At 45.8% G+C, this 24634-nt stretch overlaps 2 protein-coding genes across 2 annotated transcripts in view; one reads left to right on the top strand and one right to left on the bottom strand.

The window, feature by feature from the left end:
• PTPN14 (protein tyrosine phosphatase non-receptor type 14) overlaps window positions 1-8141 on the top strand; it is a gene marked incomplete at both ends in the record, with an annotated part of 69549 nt that extends 61408 nt beyond the window's left edge. Inside the window, 3 exons of the mRNA XM_084262157.1 lie at window positions 785-1019; window positions 3123-3286; window positions 8013-8141. Of these exons, the coding sequence (XP_084118283.1) occupies window positions 785-1019; window positions 3123-3286; window positions 8013-8141 (528 nt within the window). The remainder of the gene's footprint in view (window positions 1-784; window positions 1020-3122; window positions 3287-8012) is intronic.
• Window positions 8142-17245: 9104 nt separating this feature from the next.
• SMYD2 (SET and MYND domain containing 2) overlaps window positions 17246-24634 on the bottom strand; it is a 30582-nt gene continuing 23193 nt past the window's right edge. The window contains exons 8-12 of the mRNA XM_084261544.1: window positions 23870-23980; window positions 22064-22184; window positions 21194-21368; window positions 19694-19802; window positions 17246-17654 (exon numbers count right to left, since the gene is read on the bottom strand). Coding sequence (XP_084117670.1) covers window positions 17574-17654; window positions 19694-19802; window positions 21194-21368; window positions 22064-22184; window positions 23870-23980 — 597 coding nt within the window. The 3' untranslated portion in view covers window positions 17246-17573. The remainder of the gene's footprint in view (window positions 17655-19693; window positions 19803-21193; window positions 21369-22063; window positions 22185-23869; window positions 23981-24634) is intronic.

Raw genomic sequence — 24634 nt, 5'->3', positions numbered from 1 at the left:
TTGAACATAGGGTCCTGTTGCTACAATACTCTGCAACTTTCTGATATTCCCTTTGGCAAGTACTAAAGGGAAACAAACAGAACCCTCTTCCCCCCGCCCCAAGCTTGGCTTCAGATAGGCCAAACCAAACAAAGGTGTTTCCATTGGAATGCGAGAGCTGAACTGCTGCTGGTTAAACTGACAGAGATTTCCACCCCATCCAAGGCCAGTGCTGCATGCCACCACTCCTATCAGCTGAAGAGAGACCAGAAGCTCTTGTTTCCCTAGAAGTGTCTGTATCAAAAAAAAAAAAAGTCTTTTTATTCTTATGCCAAGCAAAACAGTCATTTCTCCTGTCATCCAAGAGCGATGTGCAGTGTTATAAAAACTGGCACACGCTGCTACCTAACACAGAGTTCTGCTTTGTGCAAATCCAGGGAGGGCCCTGGCGCATCAAGTCACTGCCCAGTTCCCCGGGCTGAGCAACAACAGATACTTAGAAGCTGCTGAAGACGATCTCCTTCCATTTAAAGGAGAGGCTTCCCTGAGAGGAGAATATTTACTGAGGTGTCTTAGGCAACTTAGGCTTCTGCCACAAGACATTCGTTCTTAAGGCATTTTAATGCTTAGAAGTATTACATGACTGAGAGTTTTAAATTACTATTTTTTTTTAACTTTGTGGGATGCTCTTTGCTCTTTCAGTAGTTAGAAATAAGACTAGCTGGCTTGTCTGCAGTTATATGCCCTCTGCAGAGAATCATAATTGCAGGAACTAATGGCTATTGTTTGGTTTTTGCTTATTAAGGAGGGAGGAAGAAGTAAGAGTCATCGTTATTGGCCTAAACTGGGCTCTAAGCACAGTTCAGCCACTTACGGGAAGTTCAAGGTGACAACTAAGTTCCGCACAGACTCCGGCTGTTACGCAACTACTGGTCTGAAGGTCAAGCATCTTCTCTCTGGACAAGAGAGGACAGTGTGGCATTTGCAGTATACTGACTGGCCTGACCATGGGTGCCCAGAAGAAGTCCAAGGGTTTTTATGTAAGTTTTTTGTAACTTGCTTGTTAAAATACACCAAGGGAAAGGTTGGTTACGCTGGATTCAGTTAATTGCACCTAGTTAAAGCTGGGATTGATATTAAATGGTTATTGCTGTGGCTTACAAAGGCCTCAACTAGGTTATGCTTTGTTGTGACTTGGAGACAAAAAAAAGTGGTATTGAAGAAGTAGGAGCTAAATTGATTGAGGATTTTGGTCCTGGAAGACCTGATTATATAACAGGGGGGAAAAATCAGGGTCATCAGCAGTGCTAAAGACTTGGGAAATTTCAGATAATAGGATACCTCTGCCGGCTGATCTGTCAGTGTATGTTATGGCCCTTCCCAGCTACCTAACGAGTGTAGGACAATCTCGGCTGCATGCAGATGTGATTAGAGAGAATCAGATGTTAGTGAAACCTGGCACAACCCTGGTTTTCCAGGAGGCCCTTATTGTTCACAGCCAGCCTTTAGTAGTGTGGAGGCACTGGGTTTGTCCCAAAAGAGCAGAGGCTCCATCACATAGGCAGCAAGTCTGAACTCACTGCCACTTGCCTGACTGTACGCACCTCAACAATGGTAAGGGTCTTGCCAATGAAATGCAGTCCTGGTTCAGGCATTGTTGAAAATTCAGCTCTTGTAGTCATCTGTAATGAGTTAATAACGCTTCCTCCTTACCAAGTAATAAACACTGCCATAATAGGAGTTCAACCGTTACTTAACTAAGCCACATCCGTGGCACTATGGTGGAGATCTGGCTCTATGCAGAGATCTTTTTTACCACCAAAGGAGTCAGTACATGGTGTACTGATGCACTGGAAGTGCCTGACCTCTTAATTCCTGAAAGCTTTGCAGTGAAGTCCTCTCTCAGCAAGGGCCCTTAGCTCCACTTGAGTCTTGACACAGCTACAGTCCCTTAGTGATCCACCCTCCTTTACGTGGTATGACCTTGGTGTAAGGAACACTTTCTTCCTTCCCCAGTCTTGTCGTCAGGGCAGAAGATAAAAATGCCACTCCAGCTTTGGCGGAGCAGTGCCACGGGATCTGTCTTTAAGGCAGAGTTGTTTCCCAGTTTGTTTCCTACTTTGTTTCCCCTGCCAACCCACATAGCTGTGGTTGGACATGGCAGTAATTGGAACCTGATTGTCCTCAGTTCCTCTGTCCCATCGGTTGCCACCACGAGCAGTCCTGTTGCACTGTGTGCATTAAAACACAGCTTTTCTGATGTTGGTAGGCCTCCAGCCAGAGCCTGCTTGTGTGGAAGGGTCTGCTCAGGCTGCAGTGCCGTGTCACCAAGAGCCTGGGCGGAAGAGTTTGGCTCGTGGGTAGCTAAGTGGCTACAAATTATGAATCTGGTTGTATCTTACTGGGTGATGTCTGTCATCTTTGTCATGCATCCAGACTGTGCTGGAGTAATTTCTAGAGGTCAGAGTTGGAGTTGTAGTTTATGGTGGCACTTATCTAACTGTGTGGGCTTCCAGTAGGTAAGGATCTCAGTGCCATCTGACAGTAGAATGCGTTGAGCAGCACTGGGACAGTCACGCAAGACGACTGTTCTTGATTCGTGCGCTTTCTAGAAATGGCTTCAGGGGAAACAAAGACAACAAGCTCTCAGGAGGGCTTGTAGCTGTTGAGAAACAAACCCTGAGCGGCGAGGTGGGTGATGTTTCACCTCATTCTAGAAGGGAGAAACAGGGCAGATGGATGCTCGCTTCCCATCTGATACTGGCTTTGACAGGCAGCACTTTCAGTGGGACTTAGCTGTTGTTTCAATCCCAGCCTGTTAATAGCAGGAATCGCTGTAAGTAATGTCTAGAATCATCTGCTTAGGGGACCTGGAGATTTGAAGAGGGAAAGACAGAATTTAATTTTTTAAAAGAACTATTTAATTTAAAGGAGCAGACTCCCAAGTAATAATTGACACCCAGCTGGTACTTGCTGGATTCAGTGCTGTTCAGTGCACCCTGGCCAAATAATTAGTATGTTGTAAAAACCATAAATTATTGCCATTTTGACAAAGAATGACTTCTCCGTACTCTTTTATTCCCCCAATTTTTTACACTTAGACACGTAGATGTTTCCAACCTCATCTGCATTTTCTCTTGCAGCTTACTTGGAGGAGATACAGTCAGTGCGTCGCCACACCAACAGTGTGTTGGACAGCAGCAACAACTGCAACCCTCCGATCGTGGTTCACTGCAGCGCAGGGGTAGGAAGGACCGGAGTGGTTATCCTAACGGAACTGATGATCGGGTGCTTGGAGCATAACGAAGTAAGTCAGCTATCTCAGGATAAACCCTCAGCTTGACTAACTTAGTCCTTGACTAACTAGCTACGTTTCTATTACCTCTGTGAGACACGGGCCTCAAATGCAACAGATTTCCCATGGCAGGTTACTTGTAGCTGTCTGTTGAGCTGGCACCCTCTGTGCTTTAGTAGTATTATTTTAATACATTCAAAATTATGGCATTTTTCTCTCTTAAGAATTCAGACCTGCATTTAACAGTTTAGAGGTGGAGTGTTTACAAGGACTATGTGAGAGGCTTGTTTTTATATGTATTTATATTAGAAACTCTTTACAATTATTCCACTACCCAGCTATGTTCAGTCTGTTCTGCCCATTCCCTCATCCAATTATTGAGAGGCTGGAGAATAATTCCAGCTTCCTTGCTCTTTTAACTAAAGTTTTCTGCTGTCTACATTCAGTCCTTGGACTCCCTCCTCTCTCTTGCATCAGCTCTGATCTCTGGAGTGAAACTTAACTGTGTCTGAAGAAAAAGGCGTGTGTCTGTTGGGCAGTAGGATTTTAGGAACTGCAGCCATTATTACAAAACTAGTAGTACAGCCTGGAGTTAAGATTAAGAGCACCAGCAGAGTAACTACATGTAGCAACTCACGCTTTGTGTCACTGGGGAACTGTCCAGGAAGTACATCACACCTTGACTACCAATGTGCCACAGGGCTTTGACAAGACAGCTGTTGAAACTGGGGGTTTCTGTTGCCAGAGAAACTGCTAAAGGACCAAAACACCTTGTAGAGATGAGAATGCCACAAGAATGACAGACATGTGTCACCCCCCCTCCCAGTAATTATCTGTTGGGTGGATTGCTTGAAATGCAGGACTGGACATATGCACCAGAAATGCTCACCTGCTCCTGTGTGGCCACAGAGGAGTTATCAGCTGGAGCCTTTCTGCGCCAGGCACTATGCAAAGTGCAACTTCTGGCTCGTTCAAAACCCCAAGTCCTAAAGCAGGCAAATATCAGTGCAATTTCCTCTTCATCACTATTTTTTAAAGAGGTGATGCAAGAAGACCTGTTTTTTTTCTGTGTAATGCCCCTCCAGCAGCTTGTTATTCTGTATTTAAAGGGTCAAGCAGAGAACCTGGGCTGAGTTCTGCTGCAATGGGCCTTCTCTGACTCAGGCTGGGCCTTGCTGGAGGTGAAGCTGTCCTTTAGATTCCTGCCACAAATTTCACTTTTCTTTTTATGTGAGAGGGGGGAGGATGGGGAAGGAGGAGCTGGCCCCGAGAGAGAGTAGCCACAGGTATGTGGTTTGGGAATCCTGATGCCTTCCTCTGCTGGCTGCTCCTCTGTGGGGGCAAGAGCTCCAACTCTTGAGCCAGCTTGACTTCTTTTTGAACGTGCTGGCATCTGGAAGCAACTGCTTCTGTCATTTGCACAGCAGCCACGAAATCTCTGCCCGCCAGAGGAAGTCTGTCTGGTTGCAAGAGCCATACCCGAATGCTACTGTGTCGCTGTGTCTGCTTTGCAGTAACCTCTGTAGGCAAACGGTGTGCCAGGAACACACACTAACACTTGTGCAACATTTTTGCTACCTCACTTTGTCTGCGGTTACAGAAGCCACCTATTTGGCCAAGAGTAGGTGAGTAGCAAAGGAAGCCAAAGGCGGTACTGCAACATCTGAGCATGGTGGTGAGCCTTGACACTCAGAAGAACTCTCATCAACTTCTCTAGGAGCTGATGGCAGTGCTCAATAATAAGGGATTTCTCTGATGTCCCTTAATTAAAGCATTCTTTTGTCTCGATTAATGGTGGAAATCATCATTAATATTAAAGAGAATTTTCCTTAAGGGGTTTGTTGCTCTAGATCATTCTAAGTTAATATTTTTGGTTTGTTAGAACCTAATTAAAAAAAAAAAGATTAAGAATCATAACATTTTGTTATTAGCAAAGCAGTATGTTTTCACTTTGTGACAGATGTGGCGTTCTGCGCAAGGGAGGGTTCCTTTTCATGCAGCAGTCTTACTGGTTTGTTTTGAGTCGGGATAATTGCCTTTTTTCCCTGAAATGAAATTACTTAATACTTCAAATGCTTTAGTCTGATGAACTGGCTGATTTCTTCAGAAGCGTCCTAGCAAGTAGATTTATTAGTGGTAACCTTTTAGTGATAAAAGGTAAAAAAAAGGGGGAGAGAGGCTGACAGCACTGATACAGACTGTCTTGGAAAGTCTGCAGCAGGGCTGGAACTAAAACCAGAACTCTTGATTTTGAGGTTTCAGGTTTAGGTAAAAAGCCATGTTTAATGAAACCCTGTACAGCTGTGGTCACCGTGCCTATTGGATGAGTCTGAAGCCAAGTATCTTGTTGCAGGGATAGAGTTTCAGTAACTTGCTGTATAGTAAGTAACATGTCACATCATTACACTTTTACCATTGTAGACACGTAGAACAGAAAAGTAATTGAGATCCTGCTCTACCGAGTTATAGTTTGACCTTGGCACTGGGACACTAACAACTCATGACTGCAGCTGCAGTGAGTTTTCATAGGAGACATCCTCTAGGTTGGGAGTCAGAAATGAGTTACATTTTTGTTTGTTCTTTTTGCAAATGCTACCTTAGCAAACATCATGCCTCTTCTTGACATGTGCCTTGTCTTGAAGGCGAGTTTGAAGACACCTCTTACCTGGAGTAAAGCATTAACTACAAATAGGAGGTCAAATAGGCAGGATGAGTTTTTCTTTCATTTCTGAGATTAAGTCAAAGCTTAATCCATTCTGAGGAGGTGTGTGGATTGCTGTGTGCCCAGTAAAAATCAATGAGCTGTCAAGCACGGAACTGCTGAGAGGGGCCATGGTGTGCAGGTCAAAGCTGGCCTGCATTTTTGTTGCGGCTGTTGAGGTGAGATCAGGTTCCGCGTGACTCTGCCCAGCAAGGACTGTGTGGCTTTTGTAAGCAACCGAGTCCACGGGGAGGCTTTCTCCAAGTTAGCCGAGTTAAGGGGAAGGAGCTTGCGCTTTCCTTTGCACCCATTTGAAGATAATATGCCATTACTCATCACAGGTCTTTACGGTTGATGACTCTGTAGAGACGTCCTTTTAGTACAGCTTGTAGGGGTGCGTGGCCCAGAAAGTGACAGCCTGAGTCAGGGCTTGTTTGCACAGTCTGGAGACTCTGCCTATTATATGTAATGACAGAAATTGATACACAGTGTGAGTTTAAATGTTCCAGAAAACTTCCAGTGTGCATGGAAGCAGACACCACACTCAGTCATGCCTCAAAGTGTTAGCAGCAATCTTGTTTCTCTGTTCTTTGTCATTGTGCTCATAACGTTCCTCACCTCAGTCAAAAGACTGAGTTCCTTTGTCCTTTGTGTTTCTGGGGTGGCAAACTGGTATTGGAGGTACAATTTGTGTGGCCTGATAGAGTAACTGTTCTTCAGCTGTGCACCCTGAACTGCTCCAGAGCTTCCCTGTATCTTAGTGCTTGTATTTACTGCTGTTCTAGGAAGTTTGTATCCCTCATCTTGGGTCCTATTATGTGACCTCTGAATTTGAGTGGGCAGGCCAAGCTTTGTGGATCAGTGGCTTCTGAGTAGCTCCTTGTGTGTCTGTTCTAACAGGTAAAACATAACAACATCATAGGTTGGTTGCTTCCCAAATGTTGATGATGCGATGGTAACACCTAATGAAGCTCACAGTGATTTGTAACACTTTACCTCCCAGGCCTCTGTTTCACACAGCTGATTTGTTTTTTGAGTCAGATCATTGCAGGATATATGGGCCTCAGTGTGCTGAGTGGGGTTTGGGATGTTCTTTCACAGGGCATCTCCAGACTCGTTCTCCCTTACTGGGCAGAGTGCTTTCAGGGCACGCGAGTGAATTTCTTTTGCATGAAACCAAGCTGAAAGATGGTCCCTTGGAGAGCACCTTGTGTCACAGCTGCTAGTGGAGGTTCAGTAGATGGTGACAGACCAAGGCCTGGAGTCTGTGCAACATGTATTTGGATCCTTGTTGCACTTCACAGATGTATTTCTTCTGGAGCATTGCTTGCTAGCATAGACTTGGCTGTGGGAGGTCAGGTGTCAGACTTTCTGGATCATTGGGTGGCAGTGAGTTCCCTTCTTTTTTAGTGGCAGGGTCACTGTGTTTGTCTGCACTTTTGTTTTTGTCCAAGGAACCTTTGTTCTTAAGATCCTGATGCCTGTTTGCCGTTTGAAGAATCTCTCAGATCCTCCCTCTAAGACTCTGTCTGAGCACGGATCAGAGCGCAGCGTGCGAGCGGCCATGGGGCCTGTTGATGTACTCAGTGGTAGGGTCTGAGCTGATCTATAGAATCTTGGCTGCTTTAAGGTTTGTACTAGACCTTCCAGAATATACATCTAGCCTTTAACCTGAGAAAGTACAACATGTTGGGTTTGTCCTGCTGAGTTGAAAACAGGTACGTTGAAGCATAAGAAAACTCCAAAGAGAAGCAGCCCTTTATTCCATGTTCACTTGACAATCCGCTGAGGGGTAATCAGTGGTGCACAACTGGAAGACACATCTTTGGTTGCCTGCTCCTTACATCAGTGAAGACATTCCCATAAGCTTCGGTGGGGAAAGCACTGGATGCACAGCAACCTGTATGCTGCTGTAATACTCCTAGAAATGAAAGTCAGTGGGGGAAAACCTCCTGTGTCAGGTAACTGATGGTTGAGATGGTGATTGTGTGATTTCAGGAACTGACATCCTTGTGCTTTTCTTTCTTTGCTTTGCAGAAAATGGATGTTCCTGTGATGCTGAGGCACCTGCGGGAGCAGAGAATGTTTATGATCCAGACCATAGCCCAGTACAAGTTTGTCTATCAAGTGCTCATCCAGTTCCTGCAAAACTCCAGACTTATTTAATCTCTTCGACCATCCCAGACCCAGCTTTGTGGATCTGACTTGAACCTTGCTGTTGAACGAGGGGAACTGCCTTGACAACACTGTGTGCATACATTGCACTTTTTAAAGTTGTCTGGAAAGTAAGGAATGATTGTTCTTTACTAGAGTCTCCCGTGGATTATTTTATACAAGATATAATTTATTTTTCTTGGAATAACTTGTGAATTACTTTAATAGTGTGTAAAACTTATAGCAACCTTCAAACTGAACCACATTTGACATGACTGGTCTGCATTGTAACATGTCCATAAGGAAAGCAATCTTCTGTAAAGGTAGTTTACTGGCTTTTATTTTGCTATACAGCTTCCAAATGAACAGTTACTCAGCCATGGGCTTTCTCTCACACAAGAGCATTTTGGACCCAGGTGTGTGGCTTCCATGGTAAAAAAAACCCAGAGCTGCTAGATGTGAGCTAGAGCTCTGTACAAGTGGAAGCTGAGGGGACATGGTCCTGGGTGGGGAGACCTGAGCCTCTGCACATGCAGCAGAGTGCGTTCTGGAAGGCTCACACACAGGCCATTGTGAAGGCAGAGAGTTCCACAAGAATTATGGGTTTAGATTAGTCCTTGAGAAAAGCAATATTGGCTCTTTTAAAGGAGGCCTTTGATACTGCCTGGGATCTGTGAAGGGATCCATGAGGGATGAAGCAGTTCAGGGGAAGCACGGTGTCCCAGAGCAGGCTGAAGTCACCAAATGAAGGAGTCTTTCTGGTAACTTCTGGGATGTGGGTTGAACAGCAGAAGAAACTCAACTATAAATGTAGCTGAACAGAGCCCCTCACCTCCAGCACCTTCTCGTGAGTTACAGTACAAGTTTCACTGCCATGAGGCTCACCTCCCATAGAAAAGGAATCTCATTTAAGTTGGGTGTCTCCAGTTGCCTTAGTTTCACATGTGAGCAATTGCCTTCAGGATTGTAATCATTGTACTTTCTACTCACTTGAAGGTTGTCAAAATATCAATATGGTCTTTCCTCCATATCTGAGTTCTCCAAATAGTGACTTGAGAGCGTTAGCTCAGAGGCTGTCTTGGTTCTTCCCCCATCACTGTCTTGTGGTTGATGAGCAGGTGGAGCACTCTTCCTTTTGGTGCTGGCAAACTTCCCTTTATTAGGCTGCTTTTATATTAAATTGCACCCGTCATCCGTCTGCTTTGCCTGGCCGCTTTGGATTCTTCCTCCTATTGATTATTACTATTTCATCCTGGGTAGTGTTCAGGGGTTGCAGTTAAGATTAGGGGGGTGTTGTATAAATACATAAAGGAGAAACAGTCCTTGCCTGAAGAGTCAGAACAGAAGAGGGAAACAAACCTCCTCCGCAGTGCTACTACGGTGCAAATTCTTAACCAGTTTGTCTCAGGCCAACAATCAAACTATGGCAGAGCTAAGAAAAAAATCCACGTGTCCTAGAAGCTTCTCAGCAGTGAGACCTGTCCTCCTGTGTCTCCCTCATCCTCAGTCCCTCAGCACTGGGTAGCTGTTCTGCACAGTTTAGCACCTATTCCTTTCTGCAAATGGTTTATTTCACTGGACTAAATCCCGTTGCAACTTACACTGTGTGTGCACAGGGCAGCATTTACTTCATTACTTAGAGAGAGCCATTGTAGCTTCAAAAAATCTAAAGGGGAAAAAAAAAAATGTGGGTTGTGGTGGGGCTCCCACACTGTTATTTCTGGTCCCTGCACTGTCCCCTGCTCACACCAACTCCTCTTTCCCAGCTCTGCACAGTGACACCCTCCTGCAGGTGGTCTGGCCATGCTTCGACTCAGCAACACTGTCAGATCACAGAATGGATCAGGCTGGGGAGGAGCCCTGGAGGTCTCTGCTCCCATCCCAGAGCTAAATTTAAGTCACAGAATGATCAGGGTTGGAAGGGACCTCTGGAGAACATCTAGTCCAACCCCCGTGCCAGAGCAGGATCACCTAGAACAGGCTGCACAGGGCAGCATTCAGGCAGGTTTTGAATGTCTCCACAGATGGAGAGCTCACAGCCTCTCTGGGCAGCCTGTTCCAGTGCTCTGCTACCCTCACAGTAAAGAATTTCCTCCTCAAGTTCAGGTGGAACATCCTACATTCAGGTTTGTGCCCACTGTGGCTTGTCCTGTCACTGGGCACCACTGAAAAAAGACTGACCCCATCCTCCTGACACCCACCCCTCAAGTATTTATAAGCGTTGGTAAGATCCCCTCTCAGTCTTCTCTAGGCTAAAAAGTCCTGAGTCCCTCAGCCTCTCTTCGCAAGTGAGATGTTCCAGTCCTCTCATCATCTTCATAGCCCTTTTTTGTACTCTCTCCAGTAACTGCCTGTCCTTCTGGAACTGGGGAGCCCAGAATGGCACACAATATTCCAGATGAGGTCTCATCAGGGCGGAGTAGGGGGAGGTGAACATCCCTTGACCTGCTGACAACACTTAATACACCCAGGGATGCCTCTGGCTTTCTTGGCCACGAGGGTATATTGCTGGCTCATGGTTAACCTCTTGGCTTGCTCAGGGTCATGTCCAGCTTCAGAAATCCCCAAGGGTGGAGATTTTGCAGTCCTCAGAGCACTTGATGCAAAGCAGTTATTCTGTCACTGTGCCATTATCTGTCCTGGTATCCCTTTTCCAGAGAAATGTCATCATTTAGTCCTATTACTGCTTTTCTGTTGCATCCCACCTCTGAAGCCCTAAGGCTACCGGCACTTTCAACTTCAGCACCTATGCTGCTAGCTGCCTTTCACTAAAATCAGTGGGAGCTTAGGCACAGGCTCTGGAACAGAGTATTTCTTACATGTACTTAAAGCTGCGCTGTGCTCCTTGGTAGTGTGCAATACAGCCGTCAGGCAGCAAAGGTTCTGGTGATCTGTAGCTACCAACAGACAGCGAGGAGTTACGTGGCTGCAGAATCTCGACCATGTTCCTTTTAGGGATCATTTGAGTTTTCAGTCAGCTTGAGTTTTCCTCTAATTCCTTCTGCCGATGCCAACGTATCTCCTGTTAAATTAGCAGCAACCATTTAAAGTCTTTTCGGCAGCATCTGCATGATAATTGTACAGAGACGCTTTATATCTGGGAAGCCAGCCAAGGAATAAACCTTGAAGCAAAGTGTATTAAATTAGTTATCTCGTTATAGCTTTTTGAATAATTTCCTAATGATGAATTAAGTTTGAACTCGGAGCTGTCAAGTCCCATTGCTCCACTTGGACGTGAGAAGTAGAAAATCAGGAGGGAAGAGAATCTGTTCCTGTGTCTTATTATTCAGCTCTTCTTGGCTGAAACGTGTGTGCTGCTGTTTCCGCAGTGAGTGTGTGAGAGAATGCAGGGAGCTGTGTCTCAAAGGAAGGAAATGAAGCAAATGTGTTTAGTGCAAGGATGCAGCATATAGGCGTCTTAGAAAAATATTAATTACAAAATGACACCGAAAATCCTTTCCAAATTAAGTCAGTGCCTATTAATGAGCCAAATAAGTGGCCACATAGTAAACAGTCATTCCCAATTAGCACCTGCCGTGGCCGGTATGGCAGATAGAGGCCGATGTGACTCACTTTTTCCCTTGTGTTGTCAAAGAATGGCCATTTTAAACTTTTCCTTTCATCTGACTTCAATGTATTTTTTCCTGCTGGATTTTATCTTGACTAGATCTGCTCGTGTCATAAGTGAATTGGGCTGGTGCGTGCCTTCAGAGGTTCCCTGCCTCCCCAGCACACAACCAAACCTTGGCACAGCGGTGGTTTATGATCGAAACATGATGGTTTTGTAGGGGGAAAAACTGAACCTTCTGACTTTGAGCCTGTTGTCATTTTATCAGGCCTAAATGGCTCAGGACGTGTTTCCTAACCTTTAGGGTGTGACAGGAAAATGCACTTTGCATCCAACTTCCTTAGTCATAGCAGGGATGAGCACGTGAAACTTAAAGCAACAGTGGTGTCTAGTTTGCGTCCTGCAGGCTTTAGGAGCAGAGTCCCCAAGTAGAAAAGGACACCCTGGAGTTGTTGTCTGCTGCCTTGCATGGGCCAGGGATTTTTGACATCAAAGCATGGCAGTGGGTAGTTCTAAGAGACCAGTTCCATCCACGTGAAGTCTGGACTGAGCATCTTGCAAAGATGCATCATCAGTGCATGGAGCTGCATCTTAAAATGCTTGATGCAGGCAGCTTCTCCCCAGGTGCCCACATTGCAGCCTGGCACGTTTAGCCTATGCTCCTAGACTCTGAGAGATCTTGGATAAGCAAGTGGGCCTTGGGAATCTATTGTGAGTGGTTTCCTTTCTGTGCACAATTAACCTGTTTAATTTTGCAATTTAACCCCCCTTTTTTTCTTCAACGTCTTACCAACCATAGTATTGAGGTTGCCAGCCCCAAAGGCAACCTTTGGGGATGATGGGGAAGATGACAGCCGAGTCGTGATGCTGTTCAGTGCTGTAGGTGTCCCGTTTCCCTCCTCCACAGGCTGCGTTGGAGGAAGGTCGACATCAACTGCTCAGGTCCTGCTTGTTGCAGTTCCTCCCCAGGCCTGCCCTGGAACCTCCAGTCCTTCATTACCCAAGGAAAGATGAAGCTTGATCCCCCAAACTCTCTCCTGTGTAGGTACAGAAGGACCCTAAATGGGACTCTGCCTTACTGGGAATACCTTTTCCCTAAACTGGTTTCAGCTGGCAGGAGTCAGAGCTGTGAGACCTCACTCAACCTATTGCTCACGTAGTCCCTTATGCAAAGTATAGTGAAGGACGTTTCTGTTCCGCTTATTTAAATCAGCTGCCTCAGCTACAAATATTATTAAGTATTTGCATGGTTTAAAGAGCTTTTTTTTTTATTTAATTACTTTCTTGTAAACAGGCAGAAATGCAAATGGCAAAGCATAGCTTGGGAAAGAATGAGTGAGTGTCAGTGCCTCAACAGAGAGGGTTGTTTCAAGCTAATACATTAGTTTTGGATGCGATAGTTGCTACGTCTGTGTAGTCCTCAGTGACTCCAAAATAAATGCTGTTGGGTGATCATGGACTCGCCTGCAGCTGCAAACCTACTGGGGAAATTCAGCCTCTCCTGCCCGTGCTGCGTGCTCAGCAGCCGGCTTGCCCGGGTCTCCTGGGAGGAGATGACAACTGAATTAGCGTTGTCAGTCTCTTAACAGTTGGTGAACTGTGGACTCAGAAGATGAAGCATCACCATGGCTGGCACCTGCTGCGGCAGCTCTCCTGCATCACTGTGAGGTCAGAGTTAGATCTTGCCACTCCTTGTGAAAAAACAGAGTGCTTTGCAGCCAGAGAGCTGGGGGCATGCATGGCATGAAATGAAGGATGCAGCATGCTGCAGGAGCAAGCACACAGAACTGAGCTTGAGGGGGAAGCACAGCCTGAAAACATCGTTTGTCCACCCCTCCCTAAAAATGAATGGAAATATGCTGCTGTTTAGTCCAGGTCACAGGGAGTTCAGAGATGTGTTTTGACGGCAGCAGGAGAAAGGCTGCAAGTCCAAACCCCAAAAGCAGTTGTCCCCAGCTCATTCTTAGCATTCTAGAGAGGTTCTCTTGTAGAAATCTGGTGCTGTTGGAGCCATCTGAGATTTTGAGAGAGGAGGATGTTTGACGCGCAGCTGCCTGCAGCCCTGGCTTGCAGGGATTGTGGTCTGAGGAAGGGAACAGTGGGTTGCTGGGTGAATAACCAGAGAAACTAGGGTTAGATTCTGAAAAGGGTTCAGCGCACAGGTCAGAAATATTGGTGTTTGTATACATATTTAAGGTAAATAAATGTTGTCAGTGTTTTTCAAGCAGCTTGGCCTACAATTGCCTCTGTTCATCTCAGCCATTTTTCAGCTGGTGTTTCCTCAAGGTTTCGTTGCTTACACCCTGTGTGCACCCTCCCCAGGAGTTTCCCATGTGCTACACCAGCAGGGCTTTGCCTGGGGAGGGGGAACTGGATGCCAGGGCTCTCAACAGCAGTCTCCACTGAAGAGCCCCAGCTACGTATCAGGAAGGGAAAGCTGAATGCTTCTGCTCATCCCTGAAATGAATACAGTGCTGAAGGCTTTTACTCTTCCAAACTGCCTGGGTAAAGGACTCAGGTGTTTTGGACACCCAGCTCTCTAGCTATTTCAGGGATGGTGTTCCCTGATGAGACAGGCAGGATAGAAGTGAGGAAGGCTTCCCACAAACTGTGTCCATGGCAGGCTGGAGGCTAGTGGCTAGTAGTTAACACTGCAGAAAGAAACAGGAATGCAGCTGGAAGTGAGTGCTCAGGCCCTCAGCACAGTTGGCACCAAGCCTTCCTCAGGGGGACATCGCAGTCCGCTCACTGTGTTTAATAACTACTGATGGATCCATCTCCCATGGATCATAGTACCTGTTCTGTAGAACCTGTTTATTCCTCTGGCCTTCACAATGGCCTGGGTGGGTGAGTTCCACAACTTCATTCTACATTATGTCTATAAGGTCTTCCTTTTTGTGTATGTTACATGAAAGTATTTTCTTGCTGCTACTCGGTTTTTGAAAGAAAACAAATCTTTAGTGCCAGAAACACTGTTAATAGAATGCTTATCCTGGTGAGATTGCTCCATATGGAAAACATGTTTTCCTCATTAGTAAAGTACCTTTTTTTGGCTATTTTACAAAGGAAACAAGTTTACACATGCAGATGACTGTAATATTCCCTTATAGAGTTCTGTGGGACATGTGTTAAGTGAAATAACATGTTTAAGTAAGTTTTATGTCGCTGGATTTTACTGTCCTGTTTTACTTCAGTATTTTGATGCTCCCTGTTGTATTCCTTCTGTAATGCCGTACGCGGCCATTTAGCACAAAACAGTGATCCAGATCTCACCACCACAGCGTACGTGCACAGTCTGTAGAGAAATGAGACAGCAGTTTTGTGTGTGTCCCCCATCCCCCCCACAGGGCTGAATGGCAGAACTGTTCTATGCCACTAAAAGCCTTTAAAAAAAATAATCTATGCATGCTATTTTATATTCTAATGTATTATTCGTATCAGTCCATAAGCTTATGCTTGTCAGTTTTATCTTGTGTATAGAACTGATTACTTTTGACAGTATTTTTGCACTGTTCCTTTTCCTTTCCTTTTTATAAATTTCTATTCAGCATTAATTGACTGCAATATTTTTTTTACCCCTTTCACTGCCTTTGTGTAAATAGTTTCTTATACGCTTTTGCAAATCCGAGAGTGCCTCCCGTCACTAAGGTTTTTGGTAAGGCTGTCCTTCATATTCACAGTATACAATAAACCATTTTTTTCAAGGAAAACTATTCTTTGGTTGTTTCCTGAACCAACTTAAGGTTCTTGTTGTGTTTATGTTGGTTTCCTATGTTAAATGGCAGGGCAAGGCCAGTGAGTTTTGAAGGACCTTCTGTAAACAGTAATCCTATTTTCACAGCAGTGAGGCTCCTGCTGCAGCGCACACCGGGCTAACGAATCCTCCGGTGCTGAAGTCTAGTCTGGGCTCTGGCCAGCCCTCCTGTCGTGAAGGATGGCTTCCCTAGGCCAGGGGCTGCTTGATAAGATAATGTTTAGATAACAATAGACTCATAGAATCACTTAGGTTGGAAAAGACCTTTAAGATCAGAATCCAGCCACAGCCCAACCCTGCCTAGTCCACCTCTGGACCATGTCCCCAAGCACTTACCTGGGCAGCCTGATCCAATACTTGACTACCCTTTCAGTAAAGAAATGCTTCCTGATATCTAACCTAAATCTCCCCGGTGCAATTTGAAACCATTTCTCCTCATCCTATCGCTTGTTACCTGAGAGAAGAGACTGACGCCCCACCTCTCTACACCCTCCTTGCAGGTAGTTGTAGAGAGCGATAAGAAAAGGAGGATGTTGGGAGACCTTAAGACTAAAAAGCCCCAGCTCCCTCAGTTGTTCCTCATAGGACCTGTGCTCCAAACCCTTCATCAGCTTCACTGCCCTTCACTAGACACACTCCAGCACCTCAACATCCTCCTTGTATTGGGGGCCCAAAACTGAACACAGTATTCAAGATGCAGCCTACCAGAGCTGAGTATAACAGAGCTATCACTTCCCTACTCCTGCGGGCCACACTATTCTTGATACAGGCCAGCACACTGTTGGCCTTCTTGGCCACCTGGGCACACTGACAGCTCATGTTCAGCTGGCTGTCCACTAACACCCCCAGGTCCTTTTCCTCCAGGGAGCTCTCCAGCCACTCTGCCCCAAGCAAGGCATCAGCTGGTGCCCTCTGCCTTGGCTTGGCTGTAGCTAAGTGCCTTTGGCATGCTGGACGCCTAAGATGTGGTGCAGTTTTACGTACTCCAGCACACTCTGGCCAGAGCACACTGCACGCTGTCAGCAAAACAGGCTGACAAGACCTCACTTTCTAGCAGTTTTGTTTTCAGAGCAGTGCCTACAAGAATGAAAATACAATGAAGCTCTTAATGGTGAGTGATGTGATCTTTCCTCATACCTTACAGCTTTCACAGCTTGTAAATAATGGTCATGTAGATATGTTGTGGAATGTATTTCAACTTGTGGGTGTGTACTTCCAGCACCTATTCTCCCTCCTTTTCCTTCCCCATCCTTAAAAGCAAGCTCCTGCCATTGATTGAGATGGAGAAAAAAACCCTCAACTTCAGAAGTTCTTCCTCTATCTGAACTAACTGTTAATGTATTAATGGAATAGTTTTAATTTGCTGGAGACAAAGGTATGACTACAAGGAAATATGAGCTCTCCCCCACAATAAATTCACTCTAACTCGCAAAGGGGATGACAAAGCCGGCAGCTGCGCAACTCATGTCTTGGGCAAGCCTTTCAGCGCCCACAGAGGTGCCAGCATTCCCAGTATGACTGAACTCTAGGTGCTTACTAGGATGACTCCCCACAGGTTACCTGGCTGAGGGAACACGTGTAGCTTTCCTTTACAGAATGCACCACCCCCTTTCCCTCAGGTAAGCCACTGCAAACAAACATGATCTGTGAAAAGAGGACCTGGATACTAAAGCAAACAAAACATCTGCAGCCTTTGCGCATTCACTTGCGGACCAAGTGAAATGACTTAGGCAAAAGTAGATGCCATAAAACTACTGCACTCATGCAAATGGACAGGTGGAATCAAGAGGGGTCAAGACCACTTTATTTACTTGACACAAATAAGATAAACATTAAAATCCATGAAGAAAAAAAAAAGGCCATTTTTGCAGGAGAGCTGCCAAAAGGCATAACCTTTAAGAACCTGTGGATGCTTCCTTAAAAAAAAAAAGAAAAAAAAAGGAAAAAAGGCAATTGTAGCTGTGTGGAAGGTAGGAACATTTTGCGAGGCCTAAGTGTGTTTGTCATTCCAATTATAGGACAGAACTGTGTTCATACTCTACAGCTTATCAAAGCGCTCCTGAAGGTTTCCATAACAAGGCTTTTTAAATAAAGGTTTGAAGGATTGCATAGATTCAAAGGCTCAGTGGTCCTCTAATTCCTTTTTGATCTCTGAAATGTATGGATGATCTTTCCCGTGTGCTACTTCCATGATAGCAATTGCCTATGAAAAGAAAAAAAATATTCACACAATTGATTCACACATAACACCAGGCTATAAATACTCTCTTTAGAGGTTTGAAACAGTCTGACACCTCTAGCTACTTTTTGTCCCCTTGTAGTCATAAACCCAGTAGGAAATAAAATGAAATTCAAAACTAAGTAATAAAGGTTTTACATTCAGAGAATACATCTTTCATCTTAAAGGATCCCAAAGCACCTTTTAGATGATATTCCTGACAAAACTACTTTGAATGCAACCAGCTCCGGGACAGAAAACTGCACCTGGGGTGGGTAATATTCTGGCAGAGGACTTAACCGGTATCAGATGGAGCTCTGTTCCCACCGATTTATCCTTCAGCTGTCAGAGGAGCTGGCCCACTGCAGAAGTTGCCTTAAGGCGTTTCAGCCTTGGTTCTGTAAACCCTCCACCGGTTCCAGGGGCTACCACTGCTCTACCAAGGAAGCAGTCTGCTTGGGCAACCAGGGAGGTAAAAGCCAGATGCTGTCAATCCTATCACCACTGTGCCAACCCCCCTCTCACCTCCAGCCTACTCTGCTCCTCAGAGTGTATGGTTTGGGCAGCTAAAATCACTTGCGCTTTCCTGCCCTTATCCACGCTGCATTGTAGAGTAGACGTAGAGGCAATGTTTCCTATGTGGGGGAAGGACAGCAGTGGCCCCAAATAAAAGGCAGCAGTAGGCAAGACTGAGAGAACCAAGTCCGGAGTAAGTCTAAGAATATTTAAAGACCACAGTGCTAAGCTCAAGGAAGAACTTGCAGCATCCTAACACTCAGAGCCTTCAGTCCTTCTCTCCTCAGGAAACTATTAAATGATGCTCTTCTGTTTGTTAAGGTGAGCCAGTGCAACACGAGGCTTTGGTTCCACCTCAGCAGCAGCGAGAAATGACTCCATTCCCCCTCCTGCACAAAAGCAGAAAGGAGGGCTGGCTGGGACCAGCCACTTGCAATCTGACAGAGAACAATGGCTTTGTTTTTTCCACTAAATTCCAACCATCAGGGGCTGGGATAACTTGGGGCAGTTCCTGCAGGCAGCTTTTGGAAGTGAGTCATTAGAAAATGTTTGTGTTAGGAAGCTAACTATGCCAACAAACCTACCTCCAGCTCCCAACCCCCAGCCCCTGGTCCCACTGGCACAAATCCCAGTTTTAGTCAAAGCTTTAACACCCCGTGAAGGTAAACCTACGCTAATTTTAAACTGGGTAACAGCTAAATTTCAGAGCACATATTCTTGTAGTATCTTTCACTGCGGCTGGGTGGCTCTGTGCTCGCTGGCTAGAAACTTGCCAGCACCAAAACCGGTGAAAACTCCATGTGACATTCCACACCAGGTCATTATGTGCTACAGTAGGCACTGGTGCTTAAGAAACTAAATTAAATTCCTGTCCAAGAATAATAGGGGAAGAAAATCAAGAAACATGGTACAGAGGAACAAAAGCGTAGAAGAATAAAAACCTAAAGAATAAGGAAGAGCCTCAGAAAAAGGGGTGAAGGGAACTGCAAACCCAAGCGCTGTACTTGCCCGTTTCAGCATTGCCAGATGCACTGAATTCCCTTCAGCTATTTAAAACCCAATTGGTTCCAGAACAAATAACCACCAAAAGCACGCCTGGTTTAACTTGGACCTAGAAATTGGATATTTCAATGAAACCCTGTGTGCCTTTTGTAAGAGCCAAGCGTTTTTTCTGTCCTTACCTAGGAACTGAGGGGAGCTAGGGTTCTGCTTCAGTTACGCTAGTACAGCTCTAGCTCAGTGAAGAACGTTACAGCAAGCACTGAAGTACACTGCTCACTCCAGCTGCAGCAGTAGGAGTGTGGAAAGGTATGACCCCTCGCATGTGAGAACAGACCTATACTGTGTCTTTGGAAAAATCCAAACTCAGCCAAAAATCCAGTAACCAAATCTGTGAACACATGGTGCATTTCCTACTGCGCCAGGCCTGCTGACAGAGCAGCACGCAGCGCTTCAATGATCCCATGCCCCAACTGGTATTATTAATGAAGAAACCAGGAAATAAATACCCTCTTCAGGGCTTTAACTCCAGCCGTCCTGTTCTCCAGTGCCATATACAGTCTCCCTAATTTCAGCCACATGGAGGCAACGTTCAGGGAGTAGGAGGGATAATGTTTACTGCAAGAGAGAAAGAAACTCTGCTTTATTAAACCTGGCAGTTTCATAGCATTTTCCCAGACCCCTCTCAGGGGACAAGACGCTGCCTCTTCTTGCCCCTGCCCAGTCACCGCTCATCCCCTCTGCCAGGACTGCCAAGAGTCAGTGCCAATCGCGTCTGGGATGGGGACGCCTGTCAATTGGGAATTGAACTGAAACCACCATATGCCTGTGAACAGCTGTCAGATGGCAATGACTTTCTGCCACTAGTTTTAATCTCGCCAGCTACAGAAAGAGCCTGCATTGTTACGAGTTTTTGGAGCCACCCTACACCCGCAGAAGTAACTGCCTTTTCCACAATAGCTGGTCTTTAACGGAAAGTGAGGGGCCCTCAGCAGCGCCATTCTGCACTCGCACGCACTGAGCTAGCAGAGTCCGGTTCAGCAGAGCTGACCTGGAATGCCAGGCCAGGAGCCAGAGAAGCTGGGCAAGTCCCAGGGAAGATAAATAGTACTGAGCCCCCGGGGAGGAATGTTGGCTCCTTCTTTGTATCGCTGCTCTCTGCCAAGTGATCTGTGACTTTAGGTTGGCATCTGCTCCAAAGGGAGAGCTTTACTTACGCTCCCCCCAGCTGGCAAGAAAGTCACGTCTCAAGTTGAGAATCTGCTTGGGAAATTCATGGCAGGATCAGAAACAGTGTGTAACTGGCGGGCTCTAACGAACGCGACCACTACTGTAAAAACACAGAAACATTTATCGGAGAGAGAGCATCAACTTCTCACAGCAGAGGCTGCGTGCTTCAGCCTGCACCTTGTCCCCCGCCCCCAGCTCCAGGGCAGCGGGGACCAGGGGTGTGAGGGCACCCACAGCCCCTGAGCCCACGCACTGAGCTCGGCTCCAGCTCCCTCTGCCGCTCAGCCCCAGTCGGGCCAGGGCTCTGCTCCCAGGCACCACCACGGCGCTGCCGCTGCAGACTGAAAGCACTGGGATGGGGCGGAGGGTGGCTGCAACGGGGTCTGGGCCTCCATTACCTTAAAATGCTGGCTGCAGATGCAATGCAAAGGTCGGCTTTATAAGGCTTAGGGTATGGTAACAGCAGCGTTCAGCTAAGCAGAACGAGCACAGCACCCAATGTACAAACTTATTTTGAGAACTTAAAGCAAGGATTTCGGAGGCACCTTCTGCTATACACTGCAGACCACATTTCGACAGTAACAAAGCCTGTGCCAGCGTTATTACATTCCTTTTCAAGTAGTGATGTCATGGGTAGGTAGCGTGTTTATACAACACATACTGAGAGAAGTGATCTCTGCCCAAACTTGCCTTAATTATTCCGATTACTGAATTAGAGCACACACTCACACACACACACACACAAGAAAACACCCAACAAAGACGACTCTCGTATTTACCTGTAGGGTCTGATAATTTTTTGCCCATAACGTAGCGCACCTTCCCAGTCCTGCACGTAGAGACAGACACCCATGGCCTGGTACATCATATGTAACATATAAACATTACTGTCTTCAAACACCGCACCCATCTTGTCCAGGCTGAGTTCACAGATCTCCAGTAATTCACTAGGCGGTATGAAGAAGTCAAGGAACCCAATCAACAGATGGCCTCTCTCTAGACAACTACTTGGTAACACCAAAGGAGAATCAACTTTAACTTCTTCAGAATGGTTCTGAGAAGTGCTCTTTTCTCTCAAATGGCATCAAAGCATCTATGCTACAATCCCAGAGCTACTCCGAGGCACTCTGTACTCAGAAGTATTCTGCTCATAGGCTTATTCGCTCTCCTACTTGGGTGTTCTTCCCCCTCCTACCCAGAAAGGGGAATAAGGGGCTGTAAGACCAGCCTTCAGAAGCAGCCCTCCCGAACCACTGCACCAGCTATGTGTAAGAAGAAGGGGAAGCGAAATTCTCCACATGGTGGGTACTGAGTCAGGCATGAGACACCCTGGTCTGCTTCTGGCCTGACAAATCTCAGGTTTTTGTCTGCTCTGCAGCACGGTTACAACACGGCAGCCTCACACAGGGCCTCTCTCTGTTACAGCAGCCTAACACAAGCACACACCTGTGCCACGGGGCAGGCAGCCATATGCTGCGCTGTTAGAAACAGAGAACCACACAGGAAGGATCCCACAGTCCCACACCTCCAGCAGAGTTTAACTTCTAATGGGGACAGTATTGCTCCTGCTGGTACCCTGAGGCAATCCAACAGGTAAGATTTTTAGGTCACGCACCAAGCCAGTGAAGCCAAGGTGAGACAAAGGATATATTTGTAGTGTTTGGCTCGCCTGAATTCCTCAATCACGTTCCTGGCATATTTGATCATGTCCCGTACCGTCTCTGCTGATGGCGGATCATTCAGCTTGCGGATTTCCAGTTTCTCTTTGTCCTGAAGGAAACACAGTGGACATTATAAATGCAGGTTCCAAGCCCTACAAATAAAGGTGCACCTGCTACACAAAATTACTCTAAGGCACAGATGGGAACTTAAGCTCTTCAAAGGATGTAAAAAACAAAGGTAGAATATGCACCTGCACGTCTTCTCTAAAGCCTTGTCTGGGGATCCTAGAACCCTCGGCACCTTGCAGTTGATCTGCTACTTTCTACTTGCAGGTCATCCCTTTCTTTTAAAAGGCCCAAGAGCTTTTCGATTTTGTGATAAAAGCAGTTTTACACAGGAAATCTCACTGCTTCCAAGAGATTAGGAATTAAAACAAGTTTAGTTTTAGGGGTAGAAAAGGCCCCAATTCCAAGTGATACCTCAGTGGAAAATTAAATACAGAAAAGGATCCTTCATATCTGCACCAAGACCACAATTCCACATACTTTATTATTCCTGCTGGACAGCTCCACTTTCTCTCATCTTTCTATCTTACTACTTCATGAAGAGTCAGCTGCAATCTGAAGACAATCACATTGCTGATGGATTTCTTTTTCCTTTATTACTTCCTCTGCCAGCTGAAAGGTCTATGGAGAACCCTTCCCACGCTGAAGGATGCTGCCTGACAGTTGATTCCAAGAGTAGGATGTTACTGGAAATCACAGATGAAATCCTGGCTGCAGTAAACTCAGTACCAACATTATCAAGGTAACTGTGGGGGAAAAACACTAAAGTATCAGCAGAATGGCAACATTAGAAAAGATGACACCATTTAGAAAGAGCTGATGATTGTCTGGTCGGTTTTGGAAACAGCTCTTGAAAGGACACCTCTGTGAAAATAGGGGTAAAATTGACCTGGAGGATCAGAATATACCAGCTGGACTGATCTTGGCTGGAATTACAGATGAGCCACACAAAGCTCTGTTCTTCTAGAGCCTCCAGTGAAGGAGGCCCAAAGAGTTGCACATGTACTGCCACTTCCGTATCTGTTGGGTCTGATGAAAAAAAAAACCCTCAGCAGTGGTTTTCTTCAAAATAACTAACCCTTTTCTTCAAAATAACTAACCCCTTGTTTTGCTGAACACCGTCTGGACGTCTGCCTTTGCCTCTGAATGGCACCAGGTGATGTCTAACAAACATAAATCTGGCCTGCACATCACCAAGGGCTGTAACCCAGGGCCACCCCATCTGTAAGAAGACCAATACAACACCATTGCAGGCATCTCCAAATCATTAATGGCATACAACAGAACCTAGAATTGACCAAGATGTCCCAACTGGGAACTGCAGTAGGACTCTATCCCAGAACAGGACCCCAGAAATGACGCAAGCAAGATTCACTTGCTGGGAGCTGGCAGAAAACACACAGTTACTAAAAAAAGAAGAGCACTGAGCTAAATTCTTTTGACCAGGGAGCACAGACACAGTATAATTACCTACTTTTCACACACTTTTCATCTTTGCTTTGTAGCTCAACTTTAAATATGCCCCTACCGGGAAATTTCCTGATGTGTCATGATTACAGTGGAAAGAATGAGCATCAGAGTCTTCCAGAAAGAAAAACAAAACCACCCCCACGCCCCCCCTCATTATCCTACTTTCCAAAATATAATTAAAGCAGATAGAATATTACATCTGAGGTCCTGGGTAGGTGCCTTGACAGTCAGAAAGATATTTCACATTGATTTTATTACCTTTTCTTTCGTAACGCACTCCCTGCAATCACAATTAAAGAAGTATGAGTCTCTTAACCGGTCATTTCTATCCTCTGTGGGATACAACAGGTCAATGTAGCTGGTAAAAACCTACATGGTAAAAACACAGCAGTCAGTGAAAAGCAGTGTAACAACACTATTTATCACTATTAGTTCTGGTACCCGTAGTATGACAATCACGTATCACACACGTGTGAATCCCTACAGCCCCAGCACCTGCCTGTTCCCTCACATGCCCAGCCCCTCAGCAGCATCAGGAGCTGCCATTTCTGAATGCAATCTGACAGAGAAGTGTTTTCTTTCCTATCCATCACGGAATTTCCCTCACACATTACCCTGGTTTAGACCCAGGACAGCAAGATTTAGGTGTGGCTAAGGAAATTATCCCCACATATATCCTGGGCTCCTGTCAGACTACTCCTGTTGCCTACTTTTCAGAAGTAAAATAATCATTTTGAGTATCCAGCCTAGGATAAATGACAGTGGCCTGGATTTTTGGAGGCTGGGATCTCAGATTTTTCTTTCTGAAACCTACAAAAATTGGGGCAACAGCAGTCACTAGCTGCTTTAGAAACTTAGGACAAGATCTTTAGATCTCTGAAAGGAAGAGAGGCCTGGCGTTCCAGTTCTAGGAGAATGAATATCAGATTTACTTCAGCAGCAATATTTTAAAGCAAAGAAAACCTGCTTTTGAACAGTTTAAAGGCTCTTCACATACACTATTCTTAAGTTTGCCTCTACTTC

The sequence above is a fragment of the Gallinula chloropus genome (genome assembly GCF_964237585.1).
Source record: "Gallinula chloropus genome assembly, chromosome: 3".
Lineage (NCBI taxonomy): Eukaryota > Metazoa > Chordata > Aves > Gruiformes > Rallidae > Gallinula > Gallinula chloropus.
Note: the sequence above shows the minus strand (reverse complement) of the source record. Positions and strands in the feature narration are given on the sequence as shown.